This window comes from Hippocampus bargibanti, linkage group LG16 (genome assembly GCF_051943395.1).
Source record: "Hippocampus bargibanti isolate YZ-2025 linkage group LG16, ASM5194339v1, whole genome shotgun sequence".
Classification (NCBI taxonomy): Eukaryota; Metazoa; Chordata; class Actinopteri; order Syngnathiformes; family Syngnathidae; genus Hippocampus; species Hippocampus bargibanti.
The window spans coordinates 8,378,118-8,396,817 of record NC_142749.1 but is presented as its reverse complement, the minus strand read 5'-3'; the positions used below and the strand labels follow the sequence as shown (position 1 = coordinate 8,396,817).

The 18,700-nt window shown below is 40.0% G+C and overlaps 2 protein-coding genes across 5 annotated transcripts in view; both read right to left on the bottom strand.

The window, feature by feature from the left end:
• LOC148886299 (acetyl-CoA carboxylase) overlaps positions 1 to 9,303 on the bottom strand; it is a 39,592-nt gene extending 30,289 nt beyond the window's left edge. For all 4 annotated transcript variants that reach the window (XM_089017775.1, XM_089017776.1, XM_089017777.1 and 1 more), the window contains exons 1-13: positions 9,123 to 9,303; positions 6,687 to 6,948; positions 4,079 to 4,211; positions 3,803 to 3,941; positions 3,051 to 3,160; positions 2,889 to 2,970; positions 2,723 to 2,821; positions 2,256 to 2,362; positions 2,052 to 2,162; positions 1,767 to 1,976; positions 1,504 to 1,674; positions 306 to 467; positions 59 to 222 (exon numbers count right to left, since the gene is read on the bottom strand). In XM_089017775.1, coding sequence (XP_088873901.1) covers positions 59 to 222; positions 306 to 467; positions 1,504 to 1,674; positions 1,767 to 1,976; positions 2,052 to 2,162; positions 2,256 to 2,362; positions 2,723 to 2,821; positions 2,889 to 2,970; positions 3,051 to 3,160; positions 3,803 to 3,941; positions 4,079 to 4,211; positions 6,687 to 6,919 — 1,721 coding nt within the window. In that variant the 5' untranslated portion in view covers positions 6,920 to 6,948; positions 9,123 to 9,303. The remainder of the gene's footprint in view (positions 1 to 58; positions 223 to 305; positions 468 to 1,503; positions 1,675 to 1,766; positions 1,977 to 2,051; positions 2,163 to 2,255; positions 2,363 to 2,722; positions 2,822 to 2,888; positions 2,971 to 3,050; positions 3,161 to 3,802; positions 3,942 to 4,078; positions 4,212 to 6,686; positions 6,949 to 9,122) is intronic.
• A 2,806-nt stretch (positions 9,304 to 12,109) lies between these two features.
• Positions 12,110 to 17,680, bottom strand: LOC148886298 (T-box transcription factor TBX2b-like). Its single transcript, XM_089017008.1, has 7 exons — positions 16,969 to 17,680; positions 16,556 to 16,823; positions 16,312 to 16,458; positions 16,096 to 16,172; positions 15,874 to 16,019; positions 14,425 to 14,900; positions 12,110 to 13,636 (listed from the first exon to the last, which is right to left on the bottom strand). The coding sequence occupies exons 1-7, from the start codon at positions 17,289 to 17,291 to the stop codon at positions 13,244 to 13,246; spliced, it is 1,830 nt and encodes a 609-aa protein (XP_088873134.1). The 5' UTR covers positions 17,292 to 17,680; the 3' UTR covers positions 12,110 to 13,243.
• Positions 17,681 to 18,700: the final 1,020 nt, after the last annotated feature.

Genomic DNA, 18,700 nt, shown 5'->3' with positions numbered 1-18,700 from the left:
AATCAAATAAACAGCAAGGAGTTTATCAGTAATTTAGTGAATCCAATCATACACTTACGAAATGGCTTCTTCACGATTCTCTCCCCACGAAAAACAGTGTCCAAATTGAGAGTCCGCAAATTCATGCAGTCCACCAGCGGCTGCAACACTAAAGTATCCCCACACGTTCTTATTGCTGCGGAAGTTTAGCTCTTGTACAGTGCCTGAGCTTGGCTTGAAACCCTGCAATGAGATGGATGAAAACAAAGCCTGAGCTATGAAGACAAACTTTGTCAAAGTCTCGTTTGGATGAGCAATAAGCATACCTCGTCTGGATTTTCACTGGTGATGCGAGCTGCTATGACATGTCCCCGTGGGGAGGGGGCCATCGACAAGCCATCAAAGTCAATGGGAGAGTCCCCCCAGGGCTGCGTCCCATAAAGCATTCTGATGTCTTTGATTCGATAAAGGGGGATGCCCATTGCAATCTGTAAAGAGTCCGAAAAACCAGGTTATCTTGACATGATTTTTTAATACGGAAAACAGTATATTTAAATGGCTTGATGTGGAAAAAAAACAGGTTTGACAATTGCATAAACTAAATGCTGAGGCAGGTTAATCAACAAAACCTATTTACTAAAGGACACAGACACAATCTAACAAAATTCAACTCAAAGCTGTGAAAACAAAGATGATTTTATCAAGATAATGAATGCTATTAATTTTTCATTAGACATTCACATATGGGTACTCATTTAATAATACATGTACTGTTGTGGTTTTAGTTACAGTAACCGTGAACTGTCAAAAAGTCAAATGATACGTGTGTGTGTGTGTGTGTGTGTGTGTGTGTGTGTGTGTGTGTGTGTGTGTGTGTGTGTGTGTGTGTGTGTGTGTGTGTGTGTGTGTGTGTGTGTATAAAGCAAAGCACATAGATATCCTTATACAGTAATGTGCATATGTGCTTGAAGTGTACCTATTAAAGTGTGTGGGGAATACATGTTGGATTTTTGAAGTGACTGATGTTCAAAATGGGTCCTACGTTATGCAAATAAAACAAAGACGACACAGGAAAATTCTGGGAAAATAACATTCAGCTCTCAGGAATAACTCCAATGAAAAATACCATTGAGTAAAAAAACAGTGAGCGCTCAATTTGCCTGCAAAAGAATACTCTCACTCTCAACAGTGATGTCCAATCCGCTCAAAAATGGCAGCTTTCCCTTACAACGCTGCTTTTCAGCTTGACTGCCGCTGACCTAAATTCAAGCAAAATCCTGAACACAGCGGGTGCACATCATGTGACCAATTGCCACTTCAACCCCTGCATTGGCAACAATGTCTGTTTTGGGCTGTTAAGTTGCCATGGAGATGGTGGCCTCCTCGAACATAGACTAATTGATGCAATCAAGCATACACGTCGTCCGCTGTCTGATAGTGAGAGACAGCCAAACAAGTAGGGCGTGGTATAGAGCTTGTCTTTTTTGTCTTTTTTTGACCAGCAACGACAAATCTGGAACTCACTTGCAACTGGGCAGCGGGTAAATTGACGTCAGCCACCATCTCAGTGCAAGGGTGTTCAACTTGTAGACGAGGGTTGAGCTCCAGAAAGTAAAAGCTGCCGTCTTGGCTATAGAGGTATTCCACTGTGCCGGCACTCACGTAGCCCACCATTTTGGCTAGCTTCACTGCACACTGGACACAAAATATATTTTAAGTGAATTCATCATCGGATTTACACACTCCTCCTGTGCCCACTGAGGTGGTTTTATAAATGGTGTGCGTACCCTTTCCATATCTTCAAACACATCAGATGGGGCAATGGTCGCAGGCGCCTCCTCTATAATTTTCTGATGTCGCCGCTGGACTGAACAATCTCTGCTGAACAAGGAAATGGCATTGCCGTATTGGTCTGCCAAAATCTGGACCTCCAAGTGGCGGGCATGTTTGGCGAGCTGCATGACAAACAAGGGGGAACCTGGAACCTCAGCCTGGACCTGTGTGGGAACGATTAAATATATTTTAACAATTTCAATCACAAATTTGAACTTCAAATATGGTGATTCACGTACTTGTCTGAAAAGGTTTGGGAAATCATCGGCACTGTTGACTTTCCGGATGCCTTTGCCTCCCCCTCCTTCTGAGGCTTTCACCATAACAGGGTAGCCGATCTTGTCAGAAGCCTGTCAGTAGACACAAAAAAAGTTTAGCGCATGCACACAGTTATTCACAGTACACTGCAGAAATGTGAGATGGAAGATTCTGAATGCACTTACTTTCAGGCCATCGTCGACATCCTCAATGCAGCCCAACACATACAAATCATGAGGAACATTGACAATTCGTTTTTTTTGATTGGCCTCAGACCATTTGACTGTCAGGCCTGGGAGAGAGAGACAGGGAACATATTAATAACACATAACACTGGGGCACACGATTTTCAAATTTAACTTTGGAGATGGGAACGCGTACACTTGATGCGTAATCAATGGAATGATCGACTGGATAATCGATCACAAAAAGATTTGTTACCGACTACTCTACATATATAACCTACGTATGTTAAGCTGTTTTGGCAAATGTTGTGATATATTGTGTGTGATATATTTCCTGGAAGACTGGAAGGGTTTGCATCAGCCTTCCCCATTATTTCAGAGTCGGAGTGGATGCGGAAAGAGAAGACATAAAATCTGACAACCAGAGGCTGTTTTTGTGAAGGAATGGTGTGTAAAGCAAAGCATACCTGTTCCACTCCATGGCAAGGTAGGGATGCCAGCTGTCTGGGCCACAATAGATGAAGCAATCTTATCTCCAAGTGCCCACATCGCCTGACTCGGAGGACCTAAGGAGGAAGTATTTTATTTAAAAAAAATAATGGTCAGGATGCAAAGCCAGAATTCATATCCTACCCATAAAAGCAATGCCATTCTTATGGAGCAGCTCTGGCAGTTTGGGGTTCTCTGATGCATGACCCCATCCAGCCCATACAGCCTGTAAAACAAAATCATCAATTGAGCTACTTTATCTCTTACAGTGCAAAAGAAATCAGTGCATTAAATGCATGGTGATACCTGCACAGGTATTCGTTTAGCTATGTCCAAAATGAGTTCCACATTGGCATAGTTGTTGTTATTAGTCCCTCCTGGCACAGGTACATAATGATCTGCCATTTTTATGTATTCTGCGGGAAAGAAAAACAAAACAGAATGATATTAAATGTCATCATGTTACTTGCTGAATGAAGTTCAACCGGGTTTCACTTCTGTGAATAGAGTCAATCATTCACTAATGCAACCCCCCCCAAAAAAGTATTTAAAACATTAAACATTAAATAAAGCCTGATAACATTGGAATTTTTCAACTGATACACACTCAATAAGCAAAATTGTTGTTTTTTTTGTAGAATGGTGACATAGTATATTTCAAGTATCCACTCAGAAATATCGGGACATTACACAACAGAAGCTGTGGCAAGATCAGAGTAGGAAAATAAAACAAACACACACACATACGCACACACACGCACGCACGCACACACACACACACACACGCACACACGCACGCACACGCACACGCACACGCACACACACACACACACACAAAGACTAAAAATGGTAAATGGTGTCATCTGGGGTCTTTCTCAGAACAAATCCAGGGCAGTTTGTCTGGGAATTATACAAGATTGTGTGCCTTTTGTAAATTCATCTCTGCGTGTAAAATGTATAAGGGAACAACATTTGGAATATCCAGTGTTCTGTTGTGCAGTTTGACAACACATACATTTTGAAATTATAAATTCCAACATAGTCTTGCCAATCCTCACCGGCATTGGCTTTCAGGTCCTCCGGGGTTACCATCACCACAAATCGAATTGCTCGTTCGTTCCGAAACATCTCGTAAGCCCAGCGGCGAATAGAGCGCATGCACTTAACTGCAGCAATTCCGTTATTAGCAATAAGCACCTGGAAAAGCAAAATATTACCATGAATTATGTAGTCCAATTGTGATGATGCATGAGAATGCCTGCAACTAGCGTTTTAGAAAAACATGGATGTTGTTTTTTCATTTGGCATATTGAGCCGGAGACGATGACAGTTACCTTCTCAATAACCTTGTTGCCACCAAAACGTGTGACAAACTCAGCAGGAGATGCCACGGTGAAGTCCCTCTGCAGATCGATACGTCGGCGATCGCGGTTTTGCTTCATCAGGTGCAGCCCAGACATGCTTGGCCTGTTTATAGATGTACAGCCATTTATTAACATCTGTAGTAGTTGTACGTATGATATACTATAGATAACTACACACATAAAAACGCTTGGTGCCCTTTTTCAACTATTTGTCTTCAAGGACAACCGACGTCTCCGGACAAGTTGTGTCGATAATTTGTAAAATGGCTTCAAATGACTTCTACTGAGCGTATTTTAATAAGATTCCACCGCATATAGCTATATTTTACGTTGTAAGACTCGCGCTGAATATTCAGGAAGTCTTGTTTTTGAGTTGGTGACGAGTCCTTACGTGACGTCACTAAAGGAACGGCCCTGACCGAAAAAAAAAAAGACACATTGTAGCAGTCCTTCCATCACGTCAATGTATTTTGCTGTACTTGTTTGGTCTGACAACCTCGTGTTACACCCAAAAGCCGCCAGAAGAGGGCGTCCAAGCTCCATATAATGAATTTATCAGCCTGTGGAAACGGAGGTGGCCACAGGAGGTCGCCATTTTGTGCCTCTTTTTTTCGGTGAGACATTTCCCCCCAAATGTTGTCTCAAAATGGCACGAAATAAATTCTTTAATCGATTGCAAACATGTATGCTTTCCTCTTCAGAACTATTTGAATCATATTCATAACTGGATGTGTAACAAGAAAGCATATTCTCCGAATCTGAAGCCATTGTTTTGATTCTCCAGCAATGCAAGACGTATTGGCGCGACGTCACGAACTGGGGGCGGGACTTTCTGAAAATGCCCAATTCGCAGCTCAATTTTTTGCAGATTTTGGACACTAAGTCATTTTTATTGGTGTTTTGCATTTGACTAAAAATATCATGCTGCATGTTTTGGGTATTTTAGATGCTATAAAACGTTTTTCTGGTGTCAGTTAAAAAACAAAAAAGTGCCGTCGGTTGTCCTTTAAGCAACTATGCGACACTAGCCTTGGTTATGAAGCCAAAAAACAAAAGCTACATGGCCATGGACAAAAGTGTTGAACAACTGGCTTTTGAATCCAGCAAACCTGAGTCAAAACTGCTGTTTGATTCACAACAGTAAAGACTGTAACGTAGCCCTCAACACCCATTGCAGGATATAATTAATGCACATACAGTTAAGTCTCGTTATATCGATAGTCCCGGTTATATCGATACTATTTCTATGCACGCACGGAGAAAATTACATGCAAACAGGGTCGGATATATCGATAGTCCCGGTTATATCGATATTTTTTCGGACTCCCTTGAATATCGATATAACGAGACTTTACTGTATTTTGAGACAGTTACTACAATCAATAGTTCCAACCCGAGCCACACTTCAGCATGTTTTTTGCCCTCTTGAAAATCTAGTGTGAAATAAAAATAAGATGTTCATCTTTTGACTGATGCATTAATCAGGCACGTAATAACTTCAAGATTATTCAAACTTTAGAAATAACTTTGACTTGGCAAGATTTTCCACTCAAGCTCCACCCTACTGGGGTTTTTACAGGACGAGGGACACTATGCCGACCGAGCAGGAGGGTGTGCCGGTGTCTAATCCCGTTTAGCTGGCTGCTTTTTGTCACACTTTTTTGCATGATTTAAACACCCTCAAATTAGTAGTACAGTGAAAATCCACATATCTGAGACAAAGTGATTGCAATAGTCCTAATATGGACCAATGTGGAGAGTGAAAAATAAAGTGTGGGAGAGGGCAAAATATGGTTTCCATTATTCAAGGATTTTGAAGTATCTTAAATTGTAATCCATTATTTTAGCCAGATGTAACAACTAATTCTAAAATAAAACAAATAAAATATTCAAAAAATTAAACTTCTAAGTCGGATTCAATCATTGTGCCCCATAACCCAAAAACGGCTCCCTCAAGCGAGAACGCTGTGTTTTTCAAACTGAATCGCACCATTTACAATGCATGAATGTGTTGCTCAACCTAAATTCCTGAAGTTTACACCTACTTTCCACCCAAAATCCACAAAACAGGGGGACAGAGAGATATTTTTAAGGAGCGAGGAGCCAGTGAAACCACATTTTTCACACATGCGGCAAATCATAGGCGTGAAACTCCAGGCGAGGCCTCTCTGTCTGACACAAGTTCTACACTGGTAGCTAGGGGCTTCCTTTTACATCTCACAATAGTAGTGTTAATGGAGAGATACATTTAACATACACAAGACATTGTAGACTTACTGGTGTAGCGATGGCACTGTAATAACCACAGCTATTTCAATATACCGTATATACAGTATCAAACAATACTACCTGAGAATAAAATAGAGAAAATCTGGAAAAAAATTCTTGGAAATTGTGACCAGCAAGAATAGCAACAGAGATGTCTGAAACCTTTAAGAGGCTTAATTTTTTTTCTCTTCATAACTTGCTCTTTTTAAAAGGCTGCTTTAAAAAAAAGTTTAGAAGTGATCAAACAATTTAAGCACAACAGTAAGTATATAAAGAAACACAACAATTATTGTAAGGTGTGATTTCTAACCTTAGATTGTTGAGTATGGAGCCATCAATGTGCTCAAAGCTATTGTCATTGGTGCTATCAGAGCTGCCGGATGACGGTGACATAGACCGGCTCTCCTTCACTTCCAGCTGCACATCTGGTTTCCCTTGAACTTCATCTTCTGAATTCTCCTCAGAAACCGATCCCACAATGAAGTGGGGGTGCATTGCCGGCAGAGCTGGGTCCTTCTTGGTAGCATCTTCCTGCTGTGCCATGGCTGGGTCACACGCACAGGCTGCAACCACTGGACAATGAAGAGAACAGTAGAACGCAGGCAAAACGAGTTATCACTGACAATAAATAATCCGGGCATCAGTCAGTCATCGGGTCAACTGGCATGAGATGCTGTTTGACTGGTTGCAAAAGTATCTTGCTTAAAAAGATAGTAAAGATGACGCAATAGGTATTGCAACACTGTGACCCATACATGCACAGTCTGAACAAAACTCCCACTTTTTAGAGCATTGACTTTAATCTAAGTAGCACAGGGGTGTCACAAGTACAGACCTAGGGCCGTATTTTCAAAGGAGGTGGGGGGTTGCTTGCTTTTTAAATCAATTTCATCAATTCATTGCAAAAAAATGGACGGATTAATAGATTATTAATATCACCGGAAGCGAGCAGTTCTAACATTTTTAAATGTAAAGATGAATTAAACCACTAAAACATAATACACTATATATATTGGCAGCACAGTGGTGAGATTAAATAAATAAATAAATAAATAAATAAATAAATAAATAAACTGGGGATGGGGGGGAGACACAGAAAGTCTGGTTAAAGGTAAAAAAAGTCATTGTCTCCTTCATCCTTTGATTTCTTTTTTCTGTATCGTGCAAAAAATAAAAAATATATACATTTAAAAAACAACAGCAAATATGAAGAAAATGTAGTTATGGCTTGTATTGTGTCAATAGAATCACGTGCAGACGAGATCAAATGTTTACATTTTTAAAGTCATTGCACCTTTTGAACAGTAGTGCACCCCATGAATACCTATAAAATCATATTTATGGGAGATATTAAAAAGCGAATCACAACCTTCAAGGACAACCAACACCTCCGGACAAGTTGCGTCCATAATTTGTAAAATCACTTCAAATGACTTCTACTGAGCGCATTTTACAAAGATTCCACCGCATATAGCTATATTTTACGTTTTAAGACTCGCGCTGAATATTCAGGAAGTCTTGTTTTTGAGTTGATGACGATGCCTGAAGTGACATCACATTAGGAACGCCCATGACCGACAAAGTGACACACAATGCATTTTGGGCACTTTTTTCGCCTGAAAACACGTGTTGATTGCAAAATTAGAAGGAAAACTACATAAATAACGCGACTGTGAATCGTTGTGTGTCGCACCAAGACTACCAATTGCGGTAACACCAAAAAGAAGGTGTAATTCCCAGCAGACAAATCAGCCCATTTCCAACGGAGCTTGTGCGCTATCTTGTGCATTTTCTGGGATGCTACATTGGAGTCCAGGCGGCTCGAATTGATACAGAAGGACTTCTTTAATCGATTGCAAACGTTTTCCTCTTCAGAACTATTTGAATCATATTCATCACTGGGTGAGTAACAAGAAAGCATCTTCTCTGAATCTGAAGTGCCTGAAGCCATTGTTTTGATTCTGGAGCAAGGCATTTTGTGGAGGAGTGTCCTGACGTGACGTCACGAACACGGGGGCGGGACTTTCTGAATCTCGCCATTTGCCACAGTGCGTTTTGTGGCAGTTTTGAGACCCTTTAAATCATTTTTATTGGTGTTTTGCATTTGACTAAAACATCAGCCTTCATGTTTTGGGTATTTTAGATGCTATAAAACGTTTTTCTGATGTCAGTTAGGACACAAAAAAATTGTGTCGGTTGTCCTTTAAGAGCATCCGTGCGAGTACAGTACTGCACATTGCTTTGCGCGTCCGGTGGACAAAACCAGTCACAAATGTAACCAACGTTGCATTGTTCTTTGATTTATAAAACCTGATGGGGTAAAACTAAATAAGCCGCTTTTGATCGTCATTCACGTGGACGACACAGGTGAGTTTTTGTCCCAACCACAGCATCTTTTGAAACCCAAAACAAACTGCACGGAGGTCCTGAAAAACTAACCGCAGTTCACTAGTTGACAACTCGGCAAACAGCAGGGTGGTAATTAGAAAACAAATTACAAAGATCCACAGAACTATACAAAAAAAGAAAACATGTTTTTTTAAGACAAGCTGGCTGACAGCTTTTGTCAACTGTCGATTTGAAGCGAATGAATACTAATTATCCTGTTTTTAACACGCGAATTCAGCAGAACCGCTTGCGAGCAAGCAGACTACAAAGCTCATTGATTCTGTATTGCACTCGTAATCATCTGGACGTATTAGGTGATGGGCCGTCCGATTATATAGCGTCTTCAACGTCAACTCACCGGTGGAGATAAACCTGCACGCAATACTGAACAGTTGAGTTGAAGACCTCAACGAATTACTGGCGTTTAGAAGACATCCGTTTCCGTAGCGAAATCACGTCTGGTGATGTCACAGTTGCCAGTTCAGAGGCTTTAAACACCCGAGAGTGGGGTGATGTGACGATGCTCAACCAGGTTACTTCTGTACATTCCCCTCTGACCCTGACTTCCGACATAGAAATATGCCAACCAGAAACGACTCCGCCCCCAAAACGGTTTCATCTTTTTCTGGTGTGTAAATAAATTACAAAATAATAATTGTTTGTATTTTGTATAAATGTGACCAAAAATATTGGATTCCTCAAATGTTTTCAAATAAACGTTTATAAATAAATAAATAAAACATTTATCGCGGTGGAGATTCCTGCAACTCTGACAAATCTTGTAAATAAGGCATCTATTTGTTCTAGCTCTATACCGTCTCATTCTGGGGACCAATGAAATATTAGGGGAGCGTCTGTGGGCGGGTTTAGTATCTCCAGGCGTGTATCGCATGTGCCAAAATAAAACCATCGAACCCCCCACAAAACTATTGTACTGCAGAATACGTGGATACCAAAATCACGTGTCCTCAATTGTGAAAATACTAGCAGACTGTATTTTATAACAGTCTGTTTAATAGACATTAAATTATCAAATAATATTTTTTTGCCGCTGAATTCAACTGTCAGACATTGGTCATGAGTTCCCTGATATTTAGTAACATTCAGCAAAAAGATCCGGTTTTAACATTCAATTTGACAACCACAAGCGTGACCTTCTGTGACTTGTTTTTTTATACTAAAGTTCTCTCAAAATTTAAATTGAAGTTATGCCGACACCGTCAGTAAAATTTTAATCCACTAGATGGCGTTAAAATACCGTGGCATGCAGATGAAAGCAAACTGTCTACAAACAGCTTGGAATATCATTGACAGCAAAGTTTTGTCTTCATTTTAATGGTGTTACTTTGTGCTGCCAATATGTCGCTCCAGCCACAGAGGCTGACATTCTCAGCTCAGTGGCCAATTCCATTTGTGAATTTCCTGTTTCAAGCAAAACGAGGGTACGGTACTTCTGTGTAAGCTCTCAGTCATACAGGAGTGGTCCATCCATGAGAAGGTTTCTTCAGCCGTCATCTGTACTTCTTTGAAGTTGTTGGACGTATATATATATATATATATATATATATATATATATATATATATATATATATATATATATATATATATATATATATATATATATATATATATATATATATATATATATATACTACATAACTTTGTTTTTCATTTGGCAGCCTATCTTTTGGATGCACTAATTTTTCGGTTTGAAATAAGTAGGAATTTTGTGTTGCCAAAGGACTCGTAGTTTTTCAGAAAGCCCTGCAATGTATGGTACTGCTACTGCTCTCCTTTTAGTATCTTCAGAATTGTTGGTATATATATATATATATATATATATATATATATATATATATATATATATATATATATATATATATATATATATATATCAATCAATCATCTCATCTCATTTTCCGTACTGTGCGGGGGTTGCTGGAGCCTATCTCAGCTGTCTTCGGGCACGAGGCGGGGGACATCCTGAATTGGTTGCCAGCCAATCGCAGGGCACACAAAGACATACAACAGTCACTCTCACACTCACACCTAGGGACAATTTGGAGTGGTCAATCTGCCTGCCCTGCATGTTTTTGGAGTGTGGGAGGAAACCGGAGGACCCGGAGAAAACCCACGCGGGTCCGGGGAGAGCATGCAAACTCCACACAGGGAGGCCGGGGTGGGACGCGAACCGGCGACCTCTGCACTGTGAAGCCGGTGTGCTAACCACTCGACTACCGGGCCGCCCTATATATATATATATATATATATATATATATATATATATATATATATATATATATATATATATATATATATATAAATAATAGTAAAAATTAGTGCATCCAAAAGATAGGCTGCCAAATGAAAAACAAAGTTATGTAGTTCATTCAATACATTGTAAAAATGAAAATTGCAAAGAGCAATACATTGGGGAGACTAAACAAATTCTCAAAAAATACTTCAACATCACCGGGATAATACTAGTGGGCCTCAATCTGCAGTACATATGCACCTAAAAATTAGCAACCACACATTTGACGACAGTGAGGTTAAAATCTTAGCGAAAGCGTAATAGCTGGTTTGAAAGGGGAGTAAAAGAAGCTATTTTCATAAAGCAGCAAAACCCTTCACTATATCACCATTTGTGGGGTGTGATTTAATTTGTATCGTTCGTACAACAGATTTAGACCACATAGGCTTAGTTATGCTGATGAGGTGATCCCAGAGCAAATGGGGTAATCAGGCCAGTCGCAGACCCCATAATCAGGCAGGACAATAGAAGTAATCAGTCAGGACAATATAAGTAATCAGTGTATTCTCAAGGAATAGTCTTCTGCTCCCCCAATCTGAGAGCAGGGACCTATCATAGCAGAGTCTGGCACCGCCACGTCTGGACAGTAGGGATATATATATAGGGTCAAAACTACCAGCAAATTTTAGTTCGCTGGCGAAGCCTCTTGGATAAGAAGCGAAACGTCCGACACTTTCAAATAAGTACAGATGACGGCTGAAGAAACCTTCTCATCAAGGGCAGGGTGCTGTTGATCCATTGTTCGGAGTCGTTTTGGTCTCATGATGGCAAAATGTGAACATGATGAGAATGACTATACAAACACCAGATCTACTTGAACCAGGACAATTTTTGGTTGATTCAAGGATCAAACGCCTTTTGTGAATTTACCCGTTTAGCTCCTGCATATTGTTAACAATGTGAATTTATCAGGGTCAAGTAAATCATTTCTTTACAGTAGCATTAATTTTATAAAGGTAGAATTCTACTTATTCTACTCTTTTAACAAACTGGCATTGTCACTAGTAGAGGACAAATAAAAGACAGTTTATTCAGTGCCACTGTCAGGTTTATATCGTGAGTGCACATGTGGAAAAGTTAGGTAATCGATTACAGTTCCAAGTGTTTTGTGTTGATCCTGTATTCCTGGAATGGTGGCTGCTTGTTAACCGTAGCCGTTCTCCTCTCCCCTTACATAGAACCCACGAGACCTCCCCAGAAATGTAAAAGTTTTGTGCTGACAGCCAAACTTGTCTATTGACCTGTTTGCCACATTTCCGAGCCAGTGGACATGTTCTCTCAGTTTGTAGCCCCATTCAGTCAAGGAGAAAATTCACACAACAGAACATGCACTGAGTTTCTTTTTTTTTCAGTTCAATTTTCCTCTTGGTAGATGACCTGACCAAAAACTTTTGTGTCACGCTTTCAATAGTACCAATAGGCACAGCAAACTTTCAAAACAGACACAATTGCGACTAAAATCCACATTCATATTTTGAAATAGGGTATATTTGTACATGCCAAATAAACATAATGGCAGAGGTGGCTGTGTTTTTATTACATGATTTTCCTGCAGATACCCACGTACTTGATTGTCTTTATATTATTAGTCTTTACTTTATTTGTGAAAAGACGCTAAAACATGTGTCCTGAGTTAGCCTCTAAGTGCATAATGTTGCTCTGCTACATAAAAAAATAATGTAAACGTGTACAGATGACAAGTGTCCTCAAACTTTGGCAGTTTTTGACATTAACGATTTTAAGATGTGTATTTTACAATGGGTGAATGACAAAAAAAAACTGAGATAGGAGGCTGTCATTAAAATGAAGAATTAATAGAGATGTTGAATTAGACAATGATTGTGAGAGATTCAAATCGTCTGGGAAAAAAAAAGCGAACCAAGTTGGCCTGAGTATTTTTCATGAGATATCACTCAATATTAATTATATTCTTGCTCTGATCCGTATTCTAAAGTGATCCCACACACTCAAAGATCATGTCAAAAGACATTCTAGAAGAATGGAAGCTTCCACTGCAAGCGATGTGACTAATTTATAGGTTAATCGTGTAAGAGTGTTTCCGATTTCAGCATGAGGTTTACGTTTCTTTGATTTGTTTCCATTGATTTGTTTCCATTGATTGTCGTTGACATGTACAAAGGAGATTTCAATTGAGAAGTTTATCGTTATAGAGGAACGGATTTTTCAAACACATCATTTTGAATATGAAAACCATCTGAGGAAACCTCAACATTTTTTTGTGAAACAGTCTGATCGTTTCTGGACTTGCTGTTGGTGAAATTTTCAGACCCTGCACTGGTCCCTTGCCTACACAGTTGGTCTTGATCAAATACATTTGGGCTCAAACTTGCTGTCAGTGGCTTTTCACTTGAGATGGCAGTGGCTGGGATCCTGTAGGGACTCATCCGCAACCACGGCAAAGAGCTGTGAAAAGAGCGGTTTCTTTGAAAAGCTGATGTTGCAGAACCGGTTGGGGGAGCTGAATTCATTGCAACCGGTGATGTCAAGTAGCTCCACGGGTATGAAAGCAATCCTCCAAAAGGTGGTAGTGAGAGTGCCTGGTTATAGAAACAAAAAGTTACAAATAAGCATTTACGTCTGTGTAAGCTCTCAGTCGTACAGGAGTGGTCCATCGATGAGAAGGTTTCTTCAGCCGTCATCTGTACAAAATAAGCATTTAATAACTCTTAGAAAAAAATATTGTTCAATGAGAATGTCTTCTTAAATCTCATTAATGATTCTCTTAAATCTCATTAATGATTCTTGCACTTGATTAGAGTGAAGATGGATGCACGTGCTAAAAGACACATTTGGTGGCTTCTTTAGCTGTGCCTGCGCAATCAAAATTTGACATCCAATTCATTGGAATGGAAATATAATGCTCATCCTGCCAGAAATAAGATATGAGAGTTCTTGGAGTGGTATAACAAAATATATACTGTATTACAAATCTAAACTACAAGATTTTCCACTGACATTATTCCTCTGCAGTCTGATGGGATTGTCTAGCTTTCTAAGGCACCCTTCCATGCACTCCCAAAATGATTCTTCCAGGATTCTCTGCGACACTGCTGTCATTGTCATCTGCGGGTTCTCAATGTCTTTAAAAAGTGTCCCTTTTGCAAGTCGTGTAAAGGCATAAAGTAAAGGGTCACAAGAGTATGGATTCATTAAATGATAGATCTTAACCTTGCAAAGTTGAGTTATTGAGATTTATATGCCTATTATGCTCATTGCTTTCAAGTATTTTGGCGGAACTGATCAATGAAGAGTCAATTGTTTTTTTATCTCAAAAGATACAATGCAAGCTGACATGGTACACGGGGAGGACCAAACATGGACTTACCTGGGGCACCAACACATGCTGTGACAGGTGAAACATGAACGGAGATGGTGAGGTGATGTTTTGAGAAAACACCCCCCCGTCTGGGTCATTGAGTCCCGAGAAAGAGGAAAACAGGTGTCCCATAGATGTAGAGTGAATAGCCTCAGTCTTCATTGACAACTGGCTCTGGTGAAACAGCAGAGGCGCTCCAAGCTCAAGACTCTGTTGGCTGTTGGAGAGAACGGCAGTCTCAAGATGTCCAGGACTGAGCGGTGAAAAGCTCTGGGTTTCCAATAACATAGTGCCATCGTTGATTTTACTCCTGTTGCTTTGTGAGGAATCACTCTCAGTAGAAAATTTCTTACTCAACATCACAGATTCCTTTGTGTCACTCTTCAAAATTAGTTGAGATGAAGATTCAGTCCGAGAAACACCGGCTTCTCCATCATCTTCACAGTGTAGATTAATATCGGAATCAATTCCTGTGTTGTTTTCATCTGTTGAGAATGAGTGGAAGTAAAAGAGTTATGGCACATTTTTGCTTTGGTTGATTTAATAACAGATTTGTCACAATATGGTGACTTTGTGAAAGGACTTGAGCAAATATTGGAAGTTAAAAAAAATATATTAAAAAAATAAATAACAGGACGACATGATTACATTCAGAGGTGACTCTTAGCATTTAGGGTCCTTTAAATTGAATACTTGCTGGGAGCTACTGTTCAACAACTCTCCTTGTATTTTTATTTTAATGTTGCTGGCCCCAACAACTGAATCATTCATGTTCCTGCAAACACGCTTGTTGACACCCTGCCAGACTCACACTGCACACTATTTCCTCAGCTATCATCCCTCGTGTGGAAGTGGCACATATCCATTAAGGGAAATACATTTTACTGTGTAAGACATACCACACCAAATGTATCAATGAGGGAACACAAAAAAAAACATCATTTTAACTTAATTTATATGATGAATAATAATGTTATAATTTCAGATTGACCTGCAAACATGACATGGGAAGAGTGTGAGGACATATCTAATCAATTGATCGTTCCAAATTCATTTCATTGTGTCAAATGGGTTGTCTTAAAGAATAAACAGAATTGCAATACCTGTACTTGGTTGCAAGCAGTACAGGCACTGCTAATTGGGGCTCTTTAAATGGGCAACAATACAATATCACCCACGTTTCTTATATTAGTGCATTAAAGAACTTGCCGGTTGACCTCTGGCAGTCCATATTTACACATTCATCAAAAAATGCACTGTTTTTTTTACTCTTAAGCATTTGCACAGTACCCAAAATCACCAACTGAAGAATGTGACAACCATGACTAATTTATGCAGTCTGTGGTATTCATCTAAATTAATTAGGACGCAGCAACTTTGTGTTTATCATATGTTAGCATGTCGTAAAAAATGCATACAAAAACAATCTGATAAGAAACAAAATAGTTATTGTGTCACCTTGACAGTTTGATGTGGAAGTCAAAGCCCATGATTGCTGAGGAGAGTGAAACGGGTCACTGGTTCTGGGATGTTCCCATGAATCATCTGAATCTGCACAATATGCTTTGTTCTCATCCAGTGGAGAGATGTTTAAAGGATTATTCCTGTTGATCATCAATTTAGATGAATCAAGTCTCCATGAAGACAACAAAAGGGTCCTGCTCTGACAAGTAGGCCTACCTCTTTTCTCGTCTTCCATTTCCCGTGTCCCTAAATCCTTTGGCAAATGGGTTGTGGTCAATTTTTAGCTGCGTAATCTTGTAAAACACATGACAAGTTGCTTCAAGTTATTCATTTCAAATAGTTTCAACCAGAACGATTTGGTCCAATCTCAAAAACATACATTCCGGATTTCTTGAAATAATGTAAACTTGTATTCAGTGTGTTTGAAGGTACCTTCTCATTTTGATAAGCGGTGACAGCAATAAATTCAGTCTCTGGGAAAACATAGGTCAAGAATGTACTGTATGGAAGTTTCATGATGTCGTTGGCTCTCACAATATGAAATCTGGGCTGGTATTTATGCATTGAATTCAAAATTGTCTGAAAAAATATGAAAGAGATTCAAATTAGAAACAAAACAAAGATGCTCATTAAATGCCGACATTTTCAAAATGATGTCAGACATTTGGCTACTTACAAATCCATGTTTATCCGATATGTTGTTTGTGAGTTTCAGTTTATGGAACGCAACTGGCTTGCTCATCCACTGTTCTCCCTTGGACGGGCTATCAGGATGAATGTACATGCGCTTTGGCATTTCTGGGTCTGCTTTTCCAGCGACTATCCAGCGGGAATTGTGAAACTTGTAACGAAAGTCATCAACGGTGACAATGTCCATTAGAAGGATGTATTTGGATGCTTTATCAAGTCCATCAACATTTACTTTGAAAGGTGGGAACATCCTCCTGAAAAAAATGATGAGTAGAAACAGTTTTTTAAAAGATTTTTCTCATGCGTAATACGTAACTATATTGTGCAGTTAGGGACAAAAGGATACATTAGCTCAGTAAATATTTTTAAATTAATTGACTTCTTTGCACCAGTACTCACCGTCCTGATTTAGTGATAACCATTTCGGTTCCCATTTTGTGAAATTCATTCCATAAATCCTGGGATTCCAAAGTGACTTTAGGGTCGTCACACAACCCGTCCCCGGGTTGCGGGTTTTTCAAAGAGCGCAACTGGGCTTGATGCTGCCGGCTCAAGGCTGCGTGGAGCCCCGCCTCGGGGCCCACCTGCTGGGACTCAACTTCGGATCGCGACGCTACTGCCGGGACACGCAGGATGGGAGGAAAAGAGAGTTGCGCGGCAGAAAGAAAGGCTGGCAAGGGCAATGCACCAGGTCGCTGCCCTTGGAAAGGATGATAAGCCATGTCGAGCTTGCCTTCAGGGTTCCTCCATCAAAGTGGGCAATAACGGTTCAACCCACCTGCCCGGGACGCACGCTGCCTCATATCACCCAAAAGTGGCGTTGCCTTTTTGTGTCAGTGGAAACGGTATCCATGCGTGTTTAAATTCCAAAAAGTTGTTAAAAACTCCGATGCATCTCCAGTTAGGTACAGGACAGTTTTCCTCAGCAGTAAACTCGCTCCAGAAAGTCACGTTCTGCGTTTCAGCTGCCAATGCAGCCAGGGGCGGAGTTAAACTGCCCTGACTGGAGACACATCAAAGACTTTTGAGACTTAAGAAATGTTTTATTCATGATGAATGTGACTAACATTTTGTCCCTACCTCCAAAATGCTTCACCATACACACACTGGAAGTTATGGAAAGCCATTTTGAGCTTTTTTTACGATGACATGCTAGATGCAGAATCCTACTTTGGATTTTGTCATCACAAGCATGTCCCTTGGCCACCTTACTAGTACCGTTTACCCCCCTTCACTCCTTTTTTCCTATATTTTGATATTTCTGTGCAGTTGAGTGAACAGGCCACAATAGACGTTAAACTACTGTGCATGTTTCTGTAATTGACATCCACATGTTATTACCCTTGTACAGACATAACAAATATGAACTGCCGTATGTCCTGGTGCATAAGGCGCACCCCCAAAGAATGGTGTATTTTCAAACTTTTTCCAGATGCAAGATACACAGGACTATAAGGTGCAGCTTCAATGAATGAAAAAAGGTTTTCCAAATATAATATATAAATGTAACGGAGTTGTGCACTTAGATTATTAAATTATGAAGGAAGTGACGCAACGGCGCACAGTGTGGCACCATGTCCCACCCATAGTTTCCAGAACAATCTCGAGGAGATTCAGGTTAATCACAAGACGAAACCCATGCGACTTCACCCATCCCTTCTGCCATACTGTGTTGCAGAAATAAAAGAAATAAAAAGACACATCCACGCGTCTCGTCTTCATTAAGACTGCAGCATCGTGGAGATGAAGACAGTCACTGTTGTGACACCCGTCACATAAATATATTAAAGTTTTTTCAAATATAAGGAATGCCGCATTATAAGGCGCTATAGTAGAGGCTGAGGTTACGCACTACTTTTTCTACACGGGGAAATGGAGTCGGGGGCTGCTGACATGAGATGCGAGACCTGTTGTAGCTCTAGTTCACATATAAGGCGCAGCGTCATCTTTTGAATAAAATTAAGGCTTTTGGGTGCGCCATATAAACAGGGAAATACGGTAAATAAAATTAAATAAGCTAATTAGCTAATGCCTTTGACACAGTTTTATGATCAGTCACCTGACTACCCTGCACCTTATACGCAGGTGCGTGTAAGGTGCAGGGTCATCTTTTGAACAAAATCAAGGCTTT